This window comes from Chelmon rostratus, chromosome 1 (genome assembly GCF_017976325.1).
Source record: "Chelmon rostratus isolate fCheRos1 chromosome 1, fCheRos1.pri, whole genome shotgun sequence".
Classification (NCBI taxonomy): domain Eukaryota; kingdom Metazoa; phylum Chordata; class Actinopteri; order Chaetodontiformes; family Chaetodontidae; genus Chelmon; species Chelmon rostratus.
Window position 1 is genome coordinate 5341245 of NC_055658.1, and position 20001 is coordinate 5361245.

At 44.3% G+C, this 20001-nt stretch overlaps 1 protein-coding gene across 1 annotated transcript in view; it reads right to left on the bottom strand.

Moving 5' to 3' along the window:
* Positions 1-11885: 11885 nt before the first annotated feature.
* Positions 11886-20001, bottom strand: part of mmp15b (matrix metallopeptidase 15b) — a 32260-nt gene continuing 24144 nt past the window's right edge. Inside the window, exons 8-10 of the mRNA XM_041958079.1 lie at positions 17369-17519; positions 15915-16033; positions 11886-15489 (exon numbers count right to left, since the gene is read on the bottom strand). Coding sequence (XP_041814013.1) covers positions 14975-15489; positions 15915-16033; positions 17369-17519 — 785 coding nt within the window. The 3' untranslated portion in view covers positions 11886-14974. The remainder of the gene's footprint in view (positions 15490-15914; positions 16034-17368; positions 17520-20001) is intronic.

Below are 20001 nucleotides of genomic sequence, written 5' to 3' on the forward strand. Positions count from 1 at the left end.
AATGCTGACATTTTCCTCTGGAGACTGTGTTGCTCTGTGCGTCCTGGTTGCCCTGTCTCCTTAATTCATCACTACAAAAACTCAAGATAGAATTGACAAAGAGCTGTTGAAAGTTGTCAAACAGCCCGACACGTCAGTACTGTTTCAAATAGTCGTACCAGTCATCTGTATCACACACACCTTCCATGGCCTGGTGAATTTTTTTATTTCATTTTATTTTTTTAAGATATCATAATTTTTTTCCAAACAAAGTGGCAACATGAGACCCATCATTTCCTGTACACCAGACACCGGGCATGTCAAACATTGGTGCGGCACTCCAACCAAACTCTATTTTAAGTATCAAACATCAACTCTTGTTGGCTTGAAAGTCAAGTCCGTTTTATTTATATAACCCAGAACGACAAATCACAATTTGCCTCAAGGGGCTTTGCAATCTGTCCAGGACACAGCACCCACTGCCCTTAGAGCCATGATTCTGATGAGGAAGAACTCCCCATTAAACAGGGGAAAAAGGAAGAAACCTCAGGAAGAGCAACAGAAGAGGGACCCCTGTCCGAGGGCTGACACACACGATGTAGATGTAATGTGTGCAGAATAAAAAAAATCCTGGTGAGATAAATACAGACATATGTAGATTGTCAAACATCAGTGAAGAGGATGGATCCAGGAGGACGTTGAGCCTTCACAGTGCACGGCAGCTGGGGTTGAATTTATACTGGTCGAATGCCGATGCGGTGTCGCTTTCAAAAACGCAGCGAGACCAGAGCGACTGAATGCCGGATCACCATCAGCAAAGCATCATCAGAAATTCTTAAACTCAGAATCAGAATATTATGACATTAACCACCTCAGGTCTTGGTTATTTCCATTTTTTCCTTTTTGATGAAGGCTGAACTCTGGATTGGACTCAGAGGAGCTGGGCAGATGTAAAACCTCAGAGGCTGTGCACAGCTGAGATGGGGCTGGTGACACCCAGCAAGCAGAAATCTGAACTCCACGTAACACCCACTCTTAGCTGGCTATCAACCCCGTCAGCCTGTCATCCAGGCAGACTGCAGATAGACAAGAGCCCACCTACTCAGCCCACTCAGCCAGTCAGGAGAGCATCAAGACAGAAGCCATTGCCCTGGGCTGAGATGAGACGGAGGCTGGAATGCATGTCAGGCCAGCCCGCTCTCGCTCTGCACAAGAATCCTTTATTCAGGCAGACATGAGAGAGAGGCACAGTAGTTATTAGGGGGGAGTGGGGGGAGAAGAGACTGATAACCAGGCAGAAAATGAGTGAAGTTGCAAACATCAGAAAAAGCGAGGGACATCTGTGGAGCGGGGTTTGACTGTGTGCCATTCAATTAAAATTCAGGACATGGAAATTCAAAAAGTGGACCACATTTACAGACTTCTTCTTTGCTTTCCAATCTATAAATACATGACAAAAAGAGAGAAGCCATTTCCATTTCCTTGTAATTTGCAGTTTTAAATCTTAGAATTTAAATCAAGCAAATCGAAAGTGAACTGCCAACAGGGACCTGACACTTCAAGTCTCAGCGCGTCAGACGTTCACTCTCCCAAGCCGACTTACAGCCTTTCCTCCTCTCTCTTTCATGTGTGCCAGTGTGCAGGCATATCTGAACTTTGATGACGCTATCACAGGACTCCTTCTGGCCCCAGGCGGGATCTGAGCTGAAACCTAGACAGAACAGACTCGTCCCGACAGCGCGATGAATGAGCCGCAGCGATGGCGGGAGATGAAGTGAGAGGAGAAGCGGCTCCGCCATGAAAAAGATGAAAATGGGTGAGAATGGGAGCTGAGACGCAGAGGACCGAGCCGAACAGATCTCTTGTCTCCGTCAGCGTGATGGTGAGAGCCGTCAGACGAGTGCACAGACCGAAGGAGAATTCTTCTTGAAGCTCTGATGTTTCATTTGATCAGCATTAAACTTTCCTAACTAATTTTAGGAAAGTGTCATCACCATAAACAAATGAGATAGTTGTCCAAATAATTCCTCTGTCATGGCAGCCAAGTGTTGCTCATGCTAAAGTTTCTCCAAATAAAACCATATTCTCTGAAACCCATTAAGCAGGGCGTCTGTTCTCTGATCTATTTCTGCAGAAAGTGCAGTACGTCTTCATCGCTCGTGCCTTGGAGCTTCCTCGTTCTGCGCCACACAGACACAGTGATCCATAATGTGAAACGACTAGAATGGCATTCTGAGATTCGGTGCACGGATAACTCTCAAAGAAGTCATGAGCCTGTCGCTTCTGTAGTGTGACACTTTTTCCAAGAGATTTGGGGTTTAGTTTTTTAAGAGAGATTTAAATTTGGTTGAATTATTCAAAGTGATGTTTTGGAGCTGTTGGCCTGCAGATCTACAGTTCGTTATAGAGCATGGGGGGAGAAATCAATACGTTTATAGCATAATCACACTTATTCTGAAATGCTTCAGCCAGTTGACATCCAAACACCTCCTGCAGCCTACAAGCTGCGGGCAAAGACTGATCGGTGACTGAAACAGAAGGATTTTTCTATACTCAGAAATGATGATTGTTTTTACATATTTTTGGCATATAACAAGAGAACTGAAGAATTACCACAGGGAGACAATGAATTTCTAATTCTGCTGTGTCTTTATCTGGAATTACATACTTTAAATGTTTCCAGGCGAACAACACCCAGGTCGTCCTGGTTAGCTGCTTCTGGTCTCTATGCCAAGGTTGACTCCCTCCTGGCTTCCTCGTGGATGCTCTTATCTAACTCATAGCAAAAACATCAATAAATGTATTTCTTTTCTTTGTATATAAGGAGCTGTTGTGTGAAGGGAGCGTTTCTCGTTTTAAGCGTTTTTTAACCCAGCTTACTCTGTTGAAGTGCCCTTGATGAAGGTTCCTCACCCTGAATGTCATCAGTAATCACTGCTGTCCCAAGGGCAGAGTTTGGGTGGTGGGAATCCACCTGGTGCATTAAAGTTTCCTCATTTCCTCACACACAGACAAACACATGCACTTGTGTGTCTTTCATTCCACTCTCCATTTGGCATCTGTTTGTTTTTTGCTAGTTAGGCAGTAGCCCGCCTCACCATTCCTGCTCCAGCTGCCTGGAAAACATGACGGCATTCCCAGACCCTCTCCTCGACCAGGGGCTCCCCTCCCGCTGTGTGGCCCACTGAGGCTGCCTGTCGCTGGACTCCGCCAGCTCCAGATGTCCCTGCCTTGATGGAGGCAGAGTTTCTCCAGATGAAGGTATTGTGTAGGTGTGTGTGTGTGTGTGTGTGTGTGTGTGTGTGTGTGTGTGTGTGTGTGTGTGTGTGTGTGTGCAACCATAACAGCTGTCAGACTGCCAGAATTCATGGGTAGAGATTGTTGTTTGACTAATCTTGTATCCAGATGCTCGGTGTATCTGTGTGTGTCTTCTGCAACATCAGCTGAATAACCTGCAATCAACACACTCATCACACATACCCTCACAACAAATGCATGCATGCAAAGTAACAATATAATAATAAAGGAAGAAAATAAAGGAAAATAAGTGTAAAAGAGCATCTCATGTGGATGTAATCTTTTTCGTACCTTGTCCTTTCTCATGTTGGCCATTTGCTTGATGAGGACCCAGCAGGGTTGAAACCTCCTTTTTTAGTCCAATAAAGTTTTAATAAGTTTCAACCCAGTGTGCAGATATTCCCCATTTGGTCTGCAAGACAGTAAACAACCCAACCTACCAAACTGCTGAATTAACAAAGCAGCACTAAGCATCGACACTGCACTCCATTACTCCTCTGTTGCATGTCTCTGACACGAGCAGAGCACATCTTTCTCTGACTGCAGTCACACACACATACGCGGCTACAGATGCACGCGCCATGTGTCCCTTGTGATGTTTTGCTCATTAACTTTATTACATCCCATAATTTTATGAGCTTTCTCGCCAGTTGTTATAATAATAGGTTTAACATCAGCGTGAAGCCAGACTCCACATTCTAATGCATGCGCACAAGAGTGTAAACACATACTCGCACAGACACAGGTTTTATTGTACAGATGGGAGAAGCACATATCTTAATAAAACACTCGGACACAGCGGGTTCATATTAAATCTGGGTTCTCTTTGTAATGCACATCAATGCGCAGTGCCTCACATCAACCGCTGCAAAGAGTTGATGTAGGACGTAATAAAAGTTTAGGGACAGCAACATAAAGAGAGAAGAGCGCTCCGTGGATTTTGATGTGTGAGCTGAATGTAGAGTTTGAGTCCTCGTCTTTGTAGGCTGCAGATGTTGCCCACCGGCTGAGGGGTGTTCTGAATATTTTGATTCATCTAGGATCCAGTGATGTAAGGGTGTAAAATAGTAACGACCTGGGAGAGAGGAAGTAGATTTTCCCCTCACAGTTTCACCAGAACACAACTAATCTGTTTTATGAAAAGAGTCCTTTAAAAAGGCAGAGTTACTGAACTGTAAATTGAGCAACATCTCTTAGTTTTCCTAATGCTGAGCTCAGGAGCTTCACAGTTATGAGAGGGGATTCATCTTGAGAATACGTCACCGTCTATTGTGTCTTCATCATCTGATCTGGATCCGTGGAGGTCAATGCTTCGTGTTGCATGGGGTTGTGGGAAGTGAGGGGTTTGCTTGTCTTTTGGATTCAGCTGCCGTGGTGACGAGGTCAGAACTTTCTCTGAGGGAAAGGAGGACGATTTGTGGAGATGCTTCCTGAGCAACTGGACCAGTCAGCCACACAAATCCGCACAAACACATAAACATGTACATGTGCAGTATCTGTAATGCTCCTTGTTTGCACTTTTTGCAGATTTGTACCTGCATTTTGTGCCTCCTCACATCCTCTGGCTGTTATTTTTGCTGCTGCAAGACGACACTAATCATCATAATTTAGACTAAACATTGTCCTTGTGCAATGTTGGCAGCTCATAAAATGCTTCTGATACTAGAAAGCAAAGCAAATGAGCAGTTAATTATGCAGCAGACCCCATTTAAGTAAGTAAAAATAAATATAACAGATGTTAAAGCAATTTTTGCTGCAGATATTACACCAACGTTGCTCAGATCTTTGCACTTTTATACTTTGGGTTTGTTAATAACGAAAATAAACAAGTATGAGCCTTAAGGGTCTGTTGTCATTCATCACATGATGTGTTCTATCAACACCCACTTGTGCATGTGTGTTGTGTGCATATCTAAGGTAATCGTGCACCTGCATGTGCGCATTTTAACTCAAGCATTCTTTGCATGTTTGTGTGTCCAGATGCAATTTGTGAGCACGTCCAGGTGTTGTTTGTGCTTCCATGGAGTCCAGATGGGCCTCCTTAGCTAGACATCTCCACACAAGGTCAGGCAGGGATTTGATCTATAGTTTTACACAGATACTGCATGCTGAGGAGTGGTCTCAGTTTAGACTTACAAGTTACCTTTTTTCTAAATTATTGTAATTACATTAATGAGTGCCGGTGGGCCTCCTCATCAGGAGAATAACATAGAAACGTGACATTAAGGTGATCACTGTGGTCACTGTCTGACTGATTCCTTAACACATTAATGATCCATCTTGATGCAGGCATATTTATGAGTGTTACGGCCATGAAACTGCAAACAGGGCGTCTGACCTGACCTATACAATAAATTCATCCTAGCGCCTGTAGTTTCATAGCAGCCAACACCCACACTTAATCCCAAAGTTATCCTTCGTAAATTACTTGCTTAATTACACTGTTACCTGTCTTTGTTATGCCCGACCCAACCGGGCATAACAAGTATCACTGTGTCGTAGGCTATGGCCTACACATCTGCCCCGCCAGCATTTAACAAGCACCGGGAGCATCACAGCGCTGACCAAAACACTGGCAATCACACTAGTAAACCTGTGCTGCCCTGCAGCAGCATGTCCACACCCTCGGCTGTGCTGATGTGTGCCAAAGCTAGCACCAAAACACACTGAACCGAGCTCTATTACAGCTCCAGATGTTACCTCAGCATTACCTCACTGTGAAACAATAAAAGTGAAGGAGGGAGGGGGGATGTGACGGAGAACAGAAGAGGAAAAATAGGAAGTGTGTTGTTATGGTGAGGAATTTATACAACATACACACATGCTGATTACAATACCTGTCCAAGGATCTTCAGCACACGGCAAGAGGGATACCACGCTTTTTTTTAATCAAAATTATATTCAGTACATTTCTATTGCCTTCATTAAGTTTCACATGACAGATATTGTCATGTTCCTGCATGTTTATCTTAATTTCTATTCTTCTTTCTACATCCCAGACTATTTTGTTCAATATGGATGTTGCTGGATGCTGAAATGCTTTGACTCAATTGATGGATGCTCGTCTGCTCTATTCTTATCGGTCTTTGCTGTATCCTGTTCGGCTGATCGGCTGCCTCAGACCCCCAGCACTCATTAAAGTTTCATCTAATCGAGTCAGCTCATCCAAATCAGTTATGTCACACCTTTACAGAAAAGCTAAATAAAAGAACATTGGAGTCCTTTGTGTTCATTGCACATTTCCTCGTGTCTACATCTATTTCACATTTCTCCAAAGTGTTTTACAATGCACGCTGTGTGTTATTGCATTTTGCCTTTTTTTACTTTTCAACTTAAATTTTTTCACAAATCAGAAAAATCGGGCTAGGTTTTGCCACATCCACCTGTGAGCACACAAGGTGGGTGGAGAGGAATTTCATTTGTGTGGCTCAAACTGTTTGAACAAGACTAGGAGCCTGCAGTGGTGTTTTGAGCTAAATGCTCAAGTCACCATGACGACATGCTCACAGTGAAAATGCTAAGATGCTGATGTTAGGCAGGTATAATGGACCGGACACAGGATGCCCAACAGGTGCATTAGCCCACTGTGAAAGAATCCTTTAATGGGTGGTTTGACTTCACCACATTAAGACATTTGCAGCTGAGTCATTAATAGCAGCTAGTGATTAACTTCCTGTTTGTGTGTGTGTGTGTTGTGGGGATAAAAGTGAGTTAATTTTCTACCCCGCAGACAGATGACTGCAAGCCGTTATGGAGCTCCACGGGGTGTACCTGCTGATAACTGTAGCAGATAGATGAACAAGCAACGATCCTGGCCAGACCCCGGCTTCACATAAACACACATACACAGCAGGAAAGCATTAAAGGCATGTAAACACAGTGCAAAGCGGGTCAACGCGCTCAAATAATGTGTACGCACAACATGTACCATTTAAGTTGTTTGTTTACAAAGTGCACAGAGGTATGTCCCAGTTGTAACGGTCAAAAGTGCATCTAAAAGTAGGTCATTATGGAAGAAAGCTTACACTGGTTGTGCATCCATCCTCCATCACTATCATAACAGGCCTGACCCCAATAATCTGACACGGGATCAGCATGACACAATTTACAAATCAGTAGTTATGAATTATTGTAAGACTTTACAGAGCAAATAGTACATTTCTCACATAAGCTAAAGTCCGTAGCAGCATGAGAGGACAGATGATGGTCATTAAAGCTGTTCTAAGCAATGTTTCTTAATAACAGTGGTTGAAATGGCATAATATGAAAAAAAGTAAAAAACCCCAGATAACTATCACCTGACTTTTCACGCTGGCAGGTGATGATGGTGAAAAAGCTCAGTACAGTGGAACCGGTCACTTAGTGCACCAGTTAGCAAATGGAGCAGGTGCAGAAGGAGAGGTGGAGCATTTAGCAGCTAAAAAGCTGTGTACAGCTTTGCTAGTCAAAAAAAAAATTCATCAGAGTGGAAGAATAAGGCAAGTGCAATTCAACAGTTTTTTATCCAACGAATCCCATTAAAAGACCAAAACCAGAGCGCCAGGTCTCAACTATCGCTGGTTTGATTCCTCTGCTGCATGTTATACCCCCTGTCTGCCCCTTCACATGTCACTATCAAATAAAAAGGCAAAAAAACACCAAAAAAAAAAGATAAAAAAAAAAGAGATCAAAACCAGCAATTCACTGATTCATGCATTGTCCGTGTCAGCCTGAAGTCATTCCTCTGGGCCATATTGTCCAAAAACTGTTAAAAACACATCAGTGAGCGATACTGCTGCACTGGATGTTCCGTCTCAACTCTAAACATCTTATTTTGAGTCCACATAGCGACGTGTGTTTGACCTGTTTTTTAATACGTCTGTCTTCAGTAGGAACAAATTGGCCCCCAGTCCGACACTACTGGGTAGAGGGCTGTAAAAGTACTGAGAGATGGACTGATGTATGGTTGGTTTTGGTACCTTTGGATCTCTTTAGGATCTCTTTGCATTATGTGTGTCTTATATGGTAGGAGTCATATTCTGTGGACCATTGTCATCTGTACTTTCAACTATCCCTCGAATAGTTGGTGAGGTATTTCACTCTGGACTGATGTGTCAGACAGACACTGTCACCCCTCTGGGATGTCTCTGGCATGTCTTCTTTCTTTCTTCTCATCCCAGTGCTAAATAGTTGGTATTTTTATTTAAAGCCTGCAGCCCTCAGCTAGGCTCCTCCATTAATTGATCACGAGGACTCAGATGAAGACAAAATAACTATCATTTGGTGTCAATTTTGGCCAATTACGCCCACGACAGGGATGTGAGTTGGTGTCACTTCGTTTTCGGACTTGGAAACAACTTAGTTCGAGTCACAAAAACATCTCGTTAAAGCCTGCCATCAATCTCTGCTCTGTAATTTTGGTGTTTGTATAAAATCCATCACAAAAAAAAGCATTGTGGCGCTGTGAACAATGAACTTCCTCTCAGCGTGATGACACCATTGGCTGGTTACACGCTCAACAAGCTGCTTGCTAACTTCCTCCCTGCTCATGTGGCTTCCTGGCAAACAGCCAGACCCCTCTTTCCCCGCCTCCCGTGGCCCATAAAGCCGCTGTGCTGCCTGTCCCGTGTGAGACAGGAAGCAAGGCCCTATGGACAGTGACCTCACCAGGAAGAGAGTCCAGGGTGTGTGTACTGTATGTGTGCATGGGTGTGCAGGATTTCTGTATTCTCTTTAGAAAGCTCAGAAAGCATTGAGCTTCACCAGTCACTGTGGAAAAAAGCTTCAACACACCACTAAGTATTTTCAGAGCAAATTTTAATGTGTACATGTCCAGCATGGCTTGTTAACACACTCAACTAGAGGTGAACACACAACAACACAAATGTATAAAATCTTACATTTTCTACAGAGAAAAACAAAACACTAACAACCAATCAAAAAAACTAATTGGAATGTTATTAACAAAACAGTCATATCAAGTTTGGAGAGAAAAAAAAATGCACATAATCAAAATAAGACAAAATCATCAAGACAAACAACAACCTCATCTGTTCTGATCAACTGCTGCTTTGTTCTTTTTTTTTTTTTTTCCCATCTCATCCCAGCCAGGGATGATGGGAGCGTTTTTTCACAAAGTAACTGAACCATTACTCAAGTAGTGTCGAAGAGAGAAGTTCAAGTGTGAGATGCCAAGTTCCACTATTGATGGTCAGTGACGAACTGACTGAATCCAACAAAATCTACTCTCTACTGCAGCTGCAGTTAGTGGGTGAAAGCAGTTTTCCTCAGGAGGCTCAACAGTCGACGCCTGTCAACGAGAGCTGATCCGCTGCGCTCATCAGAGCCACGACGCAGATGCTGAAAGTCATTTGTCAGCCATCCTTTCTGTTCCATCCCCGCGGTGAGTAGCTGAGTTAGTCGAGTGCTGATTTGAAGTGAGTGGTTTCGGAGTGGATGGGCTCAGCGGGCAAGGTGAGATGCACTCTGGGAAAAGAGCAACTGCACGAACCACAGTCGTCTGCATTCGAGCCACCGCGAGCCACAGAGTTGAGCCAAGTGAAACTCAAGCAGAACACAGTCACGTTGGACAGATTCTTTTGTTTCTCCTTTGATCTGTTCAGTCTGTTTTTTATTGATCTGCTTTTTTCCCGGGACAGTTCGGGCTTTGCACACGGCTGACGCAATGACTTCTTGAAGCAAGCGGCTTTTGAGAAGTGCAGCGATACGCAGAGGCCGCAGGAGGCCGCAGGAGGCCGAAACACAAACAAGTGCACAGAGTGGAGAAGAAAGACACAGCTAGAAGAGTACCTGCCTTCTGAGTGATAATGGAGATTTTAACAGAGATGTTCATTGAACTAAAAGAGCAGAAACAGAGAGGTCTAAAGCCCACGCTCAGAGCCACACCAGCAGGGCTGCACGAGGAACGCTGAACATGCAGTGTTTACAGAAACACATCCTGAGAGAGATGAAAGCTCAGACAAGCTCAGCGATGTCCTAACCTTACGTAAACTATGCTTCAAAACCAACACGGCATTTACATAAAAGACCTTCAGCCTTTGCAACTCGAAATCAGAATGTGACATCCTGTTGCCAAGTCTGCATTCACCGAACTCAGGAGCTGACAGGTACAGAGCTTTTAAAGTGAGTTCTTCGCCGGTGTTAAATGTTGCTGAACAAGGAGGTGGATCTAAAAACAGGCTCTGCTGCGTGAGGCTGGACCTTGGCCTGGACTAGTTTCCTAAGGGGGGAGGGAGAGGCGGGGAAGGAGGGGAGGAAGGTGAGGTTGGGGAAGACAATAATGTGTTTGTGTGTGTGTATTAGGGAGAGAGAAAACAGGGGGAGGAGAAAGAGAGCGAGAGAGAGAAGGCCATTGTTGTTATTATGATCCCCTTGGGCTTCGAGGGCTGGGCTGAGCATGTGGGGGGGAGGGGAGGGGGGAGAGAGAGAGTGTGGGAGATTTACAGTCAGAAAACGGGCCTCGCTTATGGAGAGCAGAGCTGATTAACTGAACACCTCGACACACACGCACAAACACAAAAACATGCATCAATCAGCCTCGACAGATCCCTTTCTGTACTTCTGGTCTGCTCGGCGTCCTGAGACAATTTAATCCCCCCCAGTGTCACCTTCCACACAATCTCTCAAACTGCTGAGTCACCAAGACTGCGAAGCACGCTCAGGTACGCTCGGCTTTTTCAGCTTCTAAGTGGTTACTTTAGCTTTGAAGTGGTTGACTCCCTATGGACTCTCTGTGGAGGCTACGGGGGAGAGAAGAGGAGGGTTGAGGCTGAAGAACTCCAGACACAATGTTGGGTCTGGTGCAATGATTCGGCATTTTCTGAGCCTGTCCAGACGCTGCGCTGTCTAAGCGCTCATTGATGTGCCCGTAGGACCGATGGACGGGCAGGACAGGAGAGGAGAGAGGAGAGGGGGTTGGGATGCTTTTAACGCTGATTAGCCTCGCCCGCCCCACCCCCAACCCTGATGATGAGGAGGTGAGCGATGGACACGGGACACTGTTTCCTGGCAACCGCTATCGACCGGCCACAGATCAATCTCCAGACTTCTGGTGACGACTGACTGTGCTCTTCCTGTTCTTCCTTTCAGTACAGGTGTCCCGTTAACTTCACGTCTGTCTGCGTAGGTGTCTCACCCCACCCTGTCCTCACCTAGCTGGAGGCCTCCCAGAGCAGCGGTGTTATGTGTCTGTGCTGTCTGTCAACATACAGTCTGACTGGCACAAAAGACAGACAGACGAGGAAAACCTTCTACTGCTTGTGGAATTGATATGCTTGCTTTAAAACAAGTCATGAGGTGCTTACACAATTACAAGCAAAGCACTTATAGCAAGCGCGCCTTAAAAAGGCCGTCACCCACTGTAAGTTAAGGTTTCCTCTTTGGCGAGAGCTGCTTTTGAGCAAGCAGGAGAATTTGGGTCAAATGAGCTGTTGCCAGTGGAATAGAGCCATCAAAGTCCTCTCTCTCTCTCTCTCTATTCCCACCCCTCCTTATTCCTGAGATCCAAACTTTGCAAGCTCAGGGAGACAAGGTCAGCCTCCCTCCCCCTCCCCCTCTTTCCTTGTCTCAGCTGCAGGAAATCTCTCCTCACCCTCCCCGTCCACATCTGTGTAACGTGAGCCGGGTGAACCGAGCCCCCTCTGGTCAGACAGGCAGCTTACTTCTTAATGCTACCTCAGATAAGCCCCCCCTCCCATTCAATTTTCAAGTCGCTCTCTGAGGTCGTCCACTCCTACACTCTGTAATTTTAGCCTGGCTCATAGACTCAAAATCTTATTTCTGTGATAAAACTAGTGATGACGAGATCATTTCACGTTCCACTGCTGCTACTCTTCCTGGAGATCTTAAATAGCTCATTCCACAAGTATAATAAGAAATTGTTGAAAATGTATTAAAATGGGTCAAGTGAAAATATCTTTCATGTCTTTGATCATATTGTTACTCTCCTTTAAAGAAAAAAAGGTTATTTTAAAAGACATTGCCACTGGTTTTGCACAATTTAGCGCCTTTACCACTCCAACACTGTAGCAACCACTTTACAAAGCGTGCTGTTATTTTTCAGCTATGTCCATGTTTCCATGACAGCCATTGATTTCCATTCATTTCTGTACAATATCAAAATCAGTAAGCAGACTCAAACAACCTTGCTTGAGCTGTATAATCAATCCAAGTGAACATCAAGCCTGCACGTTTGGTCAAAGTGATGTGAATTCTTGCCTTCACATAGTCTGCTAGGTGATTTTCATATATTCAGAAATGGAAACCCACTAGCGGAACAGTTTGAAAAACACACGCAAAAATGTAAAACTGCATGGCATGCATTTGTAAATGGTTGACAATGATAAAATGGTCAAAAACACTGGTCTGGTTCTCCAATACAGATATACTGAGGATTTAAGATGGAAATGATCTGACATCTCTGTTCTTGCAGGCTGAAAAGGGAATTGTGTGTTTTGGTTCTGAGAGTTCAAAGTTTACTTTAGGGTCACATGGGGTTAGCAGCATCTGCACACACCTGCTGTTTTTTAATGAACAGGATTAGTCTGTGTTCACATGAGCCCGCATGGCCTGAGCCCACCCTGGCGCTTACAGCTCCGCTATATTTACAACAGATAGACCACAGGTCGTTTCTAAGACTGTCCTTTCAAAAAACACCAGCAGTAAAAAGTCCATCATAACCTGCACGGTACATTAGCTGCACCCTGCCACTGCTGTGTTGTATTTGTGGTGTTACATCCTGTTCTGAAGTTAAAGGCTGTGGCTTTGCTTTGTCTCTCCCTTGTTTTATGGCTCACACAGACACACACACACACACACACACACACAAACGCAATGAATGCTTCCTCTCTGCTGTTATTTCACAGTGAGCTGACTCTTTAACTTAACCATTAGTCTGTCTCCTCTGTAGCACAAAGAAAAGGTCTCATTGTTGACAGAAAGGAGGCTCTCTGAGAATGAAAGCTGAGGGAAGAGTTCCCCTTTAAAGTCTGTTTACCCTTTGAGCCAAAGAGGTCTTTAAATGGTTTCCAAATAAGGAAAAGCAAGAAGGCAGAACAACGCGAGCTCAAGATAAAGAAGGAAAACAGAGCAGGAGTAGCTCGGATTTAATTGTAAATTAATAGGGATAATTACTATTTATCACAACTTTGGTCTTATTTTCACAGCCACTACATCTATCTGTTGATGACATTGTACGCATTAAAAGTAATTGCTGATATCGCGTAACATGGCAAAATGGCTCCAGCAAAGCCTGAGAATCAGCCACGTTTTAAAGGAATCATCAACACCATCCTCACGTCCGTACATTTAATAGATTTAGCCAGCATCTGGTTAGCTACCCTGGTTAAACATGCTTAAACAAGTAACGTATTACGTGTCAGTTGATGAAATTCAGTGGTGCTGGTAGAGCCAGGCTAACTGAGCCCCTCTTCTTTCAGTCTTGATGCTAAGATAAGATAATTGCCTGCTGGCTGTAGCTTCATATTTAGTGTTCGGACATGAGATCTTGTCATGTAACTGTTCAAAAAAAGAGTATTTCTCATAATGTCAAATCATTCCTTTAAACAAACCCTCATGTTAAACAGATGTAGCAGAGCTGAAAGCTGTGTGTGCACAGCCTGTATGAGGCAAGTACCGCTGGTCAAAGTCAAACCAGGAATCTGGTTTACAAACTTATTTATGCTTGGCTAATCATTTTTCCAAAGAATTTCGGCCAGTCTGGAGGTTTGATTCAAGCCTGTGTGATCCACATCTTTTTAGCAACACGCCACACTACCAGACCTCAGGAATTATCTTGATGAGTATGGTGCTTTTACTATTACCCTTTAAAACCAAAGCAGAGTCTGTATTACTAATAAACTCAACTCCTATCCAACCTTCAGAGTCACAACCACAGACTCATCACCTTCAGAGGGAGTCAAAGGGAGGATAATACCTGGAATAAACGCAGGCCTCTAAATACCTCTTAATGTAAACTACAGTGAAATGTTTCTCTCCAACTCACCTCCACCCCACGACATACTGCACTGCAGAGAGAAGGGAAGAGATGGAGCAGCATGAAGAAGATGATGATGAGGGGAGGAAGTACTAAACCCTACTTGAAGCATAATGGCCTGTCGACAAATCGCTCTTTCTTTCCTAACCCTTTGCATCTCGTTCTTTCGTGGCAACCGCGATAGCATAAGCAGATGTCGAGTTATCAGCGAGGAAAAAGGCCCTACTGAGATCAGGGGAAGGAGAAGGGCGGTGCAGAGATGGGAGAGAGAATAGAAGGGCCTTCCTGGTTTAGTAACAATAATGACGACAAAAAGTCACACAAAATGAACCAAAACAAAAATAACAAGAAAAAAAAACAATGTGCAAACTTCTCTCATATAAATAGACTACAGTCACTGCATTGTAGAGCACCATGGGAGACAGGAGGAGGTTAGGGTGTGTGTGTGTGTGTGTGTGTGTGTGTGTGTGTGTTGGAGGGTGTGTAAATGTAAGACATAATTTATGTTTGCTTCTAGTGTGTGTGTATGTGTGTGTGTGTATCAGTACAGTATTGAATCTACTACCACATGTACTACGAGTTGTAGGAGTCACTGAGCGCAGAGACTTGAGACCAATGGATCACTGGGAGGAGGGTTGGATAAGAGGAGGGTGGTGTCTAAGGTCCAATTTAAGTTCAGAGTTCAGTGTCCCCTAATGTCAAGGGTCAGACCCAGTCCTGCAGTGAGCGCTTGCAGTGCACCAGCAGCCGCGGCGCACCTTTGCTCTGCAGTGTGTTGATGATGGCATAGATCAGTCCCAGGATGCACAGCACCAGGACCAGTGGGATGGTTACCATCAGGATGTTCATGGTCCGTTCCTCGCTGTCATCCACCTTCAGCACCACGTCCACCTCGTTGGTGTCTTCCTCACGACCCTCGCGGTACTCTTCGTCTTTGTCGTTGTCCGACCCTCTGCCCGCGTCTTTGTCCGTTCCAGTGCGATCCGTTCCATCCCGGTCTTTGCCCTTGTCGCCGTCACGTCCTGCGTCCGGGTTGAACGGTGGGCGGTTCACGTCGGGGTACTTGCGTCCTGTGTCTGTGTCCGTGTCTCTGTCTGGGTCCAGGTCTACGCTGCAGCCCATGAAGTCTCTCAGAATGGACTTGGGGTAGCCGGGTTCGCTCTTCATGCGGTGATTGTCAAACTTCCAGTACTTGGATCCTTTGTAGAAGAAGGTGTATGCTGAAGAAGGAAAAGAGAGCGGAAGATGTCAGAACACAACAATGTCAAGACATACTCAAAAAAACCCTCAAAATAATAATTATTATTAACTTATATTAGAAAAACGTCTCTGTCACTCTTGTATCTCACTCCTTTCTATTTAGACTCGTAGAGACAAAGCAAAGCAAGACGCACTTCATATGTAGGCCCAAATTCACTTTCCAACACACACACACAAACACACACACACACACACACACACACACACACACTGCATCCCCTCTCTTTCCCGATGCTTTCTTGACCACACCCTGACTCTTTGTTTCATACATGAATCTGTCTCAGCCCCTCCTTGCCCCTTTTTCACACATGCATGCTGGCGTGTGCACACACACACACACACACACACACACACACACGCACACTAAAAACCACTCTCAGCTCACCCCCATCATCGCTGAGGAAGGCCCCCTTGGGAGTAGAAGGCACTGACGAACCCCAGACGCTGATTGGTTTCGGGTAGCCTCTGTCAGCCAAGCGTGACTGCTCGTTGAAGCGCCAGTACCTGCAGACGGCAACGGAGAAGATGGTTCTTGCTGTTTATCGAGTGTCCAAACAAGGAAAGAACAGAGTTCTCACAGAGCACAGTACATGGTGGGCCTTCATGGTGTGTATAAAACAGTACGGTTTCCACAGAACATCCAAATCTGCTCTAAATGTAAATTCACTGGTAAACCTGAGGTCAGTTAATCATACTGTGCACACTAAGCAAGGGAGGGCTTATTGGATTTGCAGACCTGTAGTGTAATTATTTTTCTATGAGTATTTTCCTAAGTGTGTTACCCTGGCATACGTTTGTATTATTTCTGTTCTACAGCAGCGTTCAGTATTTTTTATTGTTGGCAGAACTTTCTAACTTTGTTATCAAGGAGCTGTGCGAATACAGCTGCTGTTACAGTATGCTCTCAAATAACTTAACACTTACAGGCCAGTGCTGGACTTTTCTAACATGAATCATTCATGTGAGCTCAGTCTTTTCAGTCCATGTATCAGAAACAAAACCAAAAACTTCCAGGTGGACAGACATATAACCCACATACTGTGTTGACTTCACCATGTCAACTTATTTTCTGCCTCTATTTAATAAAAGACACATTAGAAAAACACAAATGAACATTCTTTGAAGGTAAAATCAGAAATCAATTACTAAATCAATCCAATATGTTAATACTGGAGGAGTTTGAGCAGTGTTTGCACTGAATACAGTTGCACCTTTGGTTGCCATCCCATAAACCATACCAAGAAAGAGGCTGTATTTGAAACTGTGATGCTCACAGACCCTGCTTACCTCACAGTCACACAGACCACTAGAGCCAACACAGCAGACTGCAGCAACAATGGCAGGCCCACAACTTAAACAGATTTGTAACCTTTGTAACGCTGTTATCCTGCCATTACATTACATTTTTGATGTATCACGCGGCTATTGCCAGGAGGGAAACGTTTACGATATGACTAAACCAGCATGAGCATTAACACGAACAATAATACCAGCAATCAACGAGTTTTATGAAAAGGCTCCCAGTTTGATTGAGGCAGGATAACAAGGATAACGTTGCCTTTTCAAAGCAACAGAAACACCAGGAGGACGAGCTCCAACATGTGTTACATTTGCGGTGAAGTAATGAGATAAAACGCTGGTGAATCTGGTTCCTACTAATCAGATTTTGCTGGTATTATTAAAAAAAGAGCATGTATCTCAGCATGTATCATTTCTTTTCATGGAATGATAACGACTGATTGAGAACTTTCATAACGAATTAAAATTTTGACACAGTAATATACAATATACTAATATAATGGGAATACTGGGATGCTGACAGGTTATAGGATACGTTACCAGTCTCCTTGAAAGATGTAAGTGTAGCCGGATGGCTCCCACCAGATAGCCGTGTCTATTCTGTCATAAGGAATATCTCGACCATAATCAACCAGCTCCAGTGGATAGCCTGGTTCCAGGTTTGCCTCCCTGAAAAGCCAAAATCTGTTTCCTGAGGAGAGGAGGGGAGAGGAGAGGAGAGGAGAGGAGAGGATAAGAGAGGAGAGGAGAGGAGAGGAGGGGAGGGGAGATGAGAGGAGGGGAGGGGAGAGCAGAGGAGATGAGATGAGAGTAAAGGAGAGGAGAGGAGAGAGAAAACTTGCTTAATGATCCTCTCTGGTGCATACATCTGTACATTCCCTATTCACTCCCACTCGTAACCCTTATGAATTCTGGAAAATGTTAACAACTCACACGCAATCATACACACTTGGTTACACACATGTCCACATACAAGAACAGATGTACCCATACACACTCTGCTCTGCTCTGCTTTAATTTGCTGGCACAGAAAACGCTGAATAACTGAAACTGAATGAGGTATAAAAAGAGAATAATCAGAGAAAACAAACCAGCATTTACACACACTTGTAAATTATGTGAATGTAATAATGATTTGTTGGCAAGCCATCAAAAAACAGAGTACAGCACCAGCGACTAAGGAGTTTGGGTTTTGCTTGTAATTATCCATTAGGAGCAGCTTGTCTTGTGTCAGGCTGAACTAGATTTCACTGAAGGGAAGGTTTTATTATTTTGACTGTGGAAGACAGGGGGACTCCGTTCCTCCTGGCGCTGTTACATATCTCCTCTTGGCTTCAATCTGCTTTTCCCTGCCTCTTTCACCCAGTCCCACCCATCCACCCACCCACCTCCGGCCCCTTGCTCCTCATTTAAAATGAAAGTTCTACACTCAGCATCTGGAGAGAACAAGTGGTTGACGCAATGCTTCCCAGGGTGCCTGCGGTGCACAGCTCTGATGCAAAATCCCATGACTTATTCCATGACTTTCCACTACTGCAGAAGAGCGCTTCAGTGACCTAGAGATTTGATTCCTTCCTGCTGCGTAACTGTTGGTTTTCTAAAGGGATAAATGCTGTGGTTTTTACAGTTCGGCTTGTTTGGGCTAAAAACAGCTGTTAAACCTCTGGGTAATACAACAGCTGTGGAAGAGAAGTGGATGAACACATTTTTGCTTGTTACTGTACTGAGAATTTGTTAAAGTCTCTGATGTTCCCATACTTTCCAAGTCTGGATTACACCATTCAAAATCCAAATATTCCAGATATCTAATGTCCAATACGTTGAAAATCCATCCATCCATTTATCCTCATTAAATATTTTTTCCTTACTCCTCTCTCAGCACAAAGTCAGTTCTAACCCACTTACTTGGTGGTTGGTAAGTTGAACTCAGGAGTCCCAAGAGTGCAACAACACAGTACACTCAATTTACAAGAGGAACAAGAGTTTTCTTGTCGACTTCACCAGCTCAGTTAGAACTCAGCTCACGACAACCGTGCCTGTTATCCTCACTCTTATATACTGTATATTCACAACAAAATGAAATCTGCTCTCATAACGCTGTGCTGCCTCTGTTTTCATTTATATACAGTTCTTGTTGAAAATGTTATTGCTTTTGTTTGAACAGTGCAATCATGGTAGTCAAGAAGACAGACTCCCATCATCCTTTGTGTGCAAGCCAAGCACTGCTAATGAGATATAAACCCAACGAGAAATTTGCGAATGAAGGATAACGAGATGCTCCGTCGACTTTTAGAGCTGATATGTGGCAACTCTTCGGTTTTTCTGTTTGAAGAAGTGACAATGGCGAAAAGGAAACTGACAAAGGCAGAACAACTCGCAAATACTGCTGAACAACAATCAATTATGCTACAGGAAACACATCAAACACGAGAAGCCATTTGGCACATCGCCACCCAGAAATGCTCAAATCACAACAACAACAGAGCCAAGAGGAGGCTGAAACAAGCATCTGGAGCCCCGCTTCCCTGTAACAGTCCCAGATCTGAGGAAATAACAAGATGCATCTGTGGTCGACAGCGATGGATTTCAGAGGTTAGTAAACACGCTGGAGCCAAAGTGTACAATTCCACCAAGGCCACACTTTAGCCACACAGTGACAGCATCTCTGTACCAAGAGACAAAAGCTACAGTGACACAGAGCCTCAAAGAGCTGACGTTATAATGCAGTCACAGCTCATGTTATGACCAACCAATGGGAAAGGAAAAGATTTTCCAATCACACACTGGACTCAACATGGCTGAGGTTGTTGAAATGTGCTGTGTGTGAGCTCAACATGAAGAATAACAACAATCATCACGTCTTTACATACAATGCACGATATGTGGATGTAGCTGTGAGGAAGGCCGGACTGTCCCCACACATAAAGTGTTTTGCACACACTTTAAACCTCGCATCACAAGCGGGTTTGAACGTAAGCTGCACCGGCCGTCTGCTTGGTCGAGTGAGGTGTGAGGCAGCGATTTTTGACCGTAGTTCAATTATCACAGCTGAGCTGAGCACCAAACACAGGCTGTTAAACCTGCCAGGACATGAACCGATCACATGGATGTGGTCACCCGATCACAGTCCATAAGAACACAAGTGCACACAAAATCAGATTCAGGAAGGACTG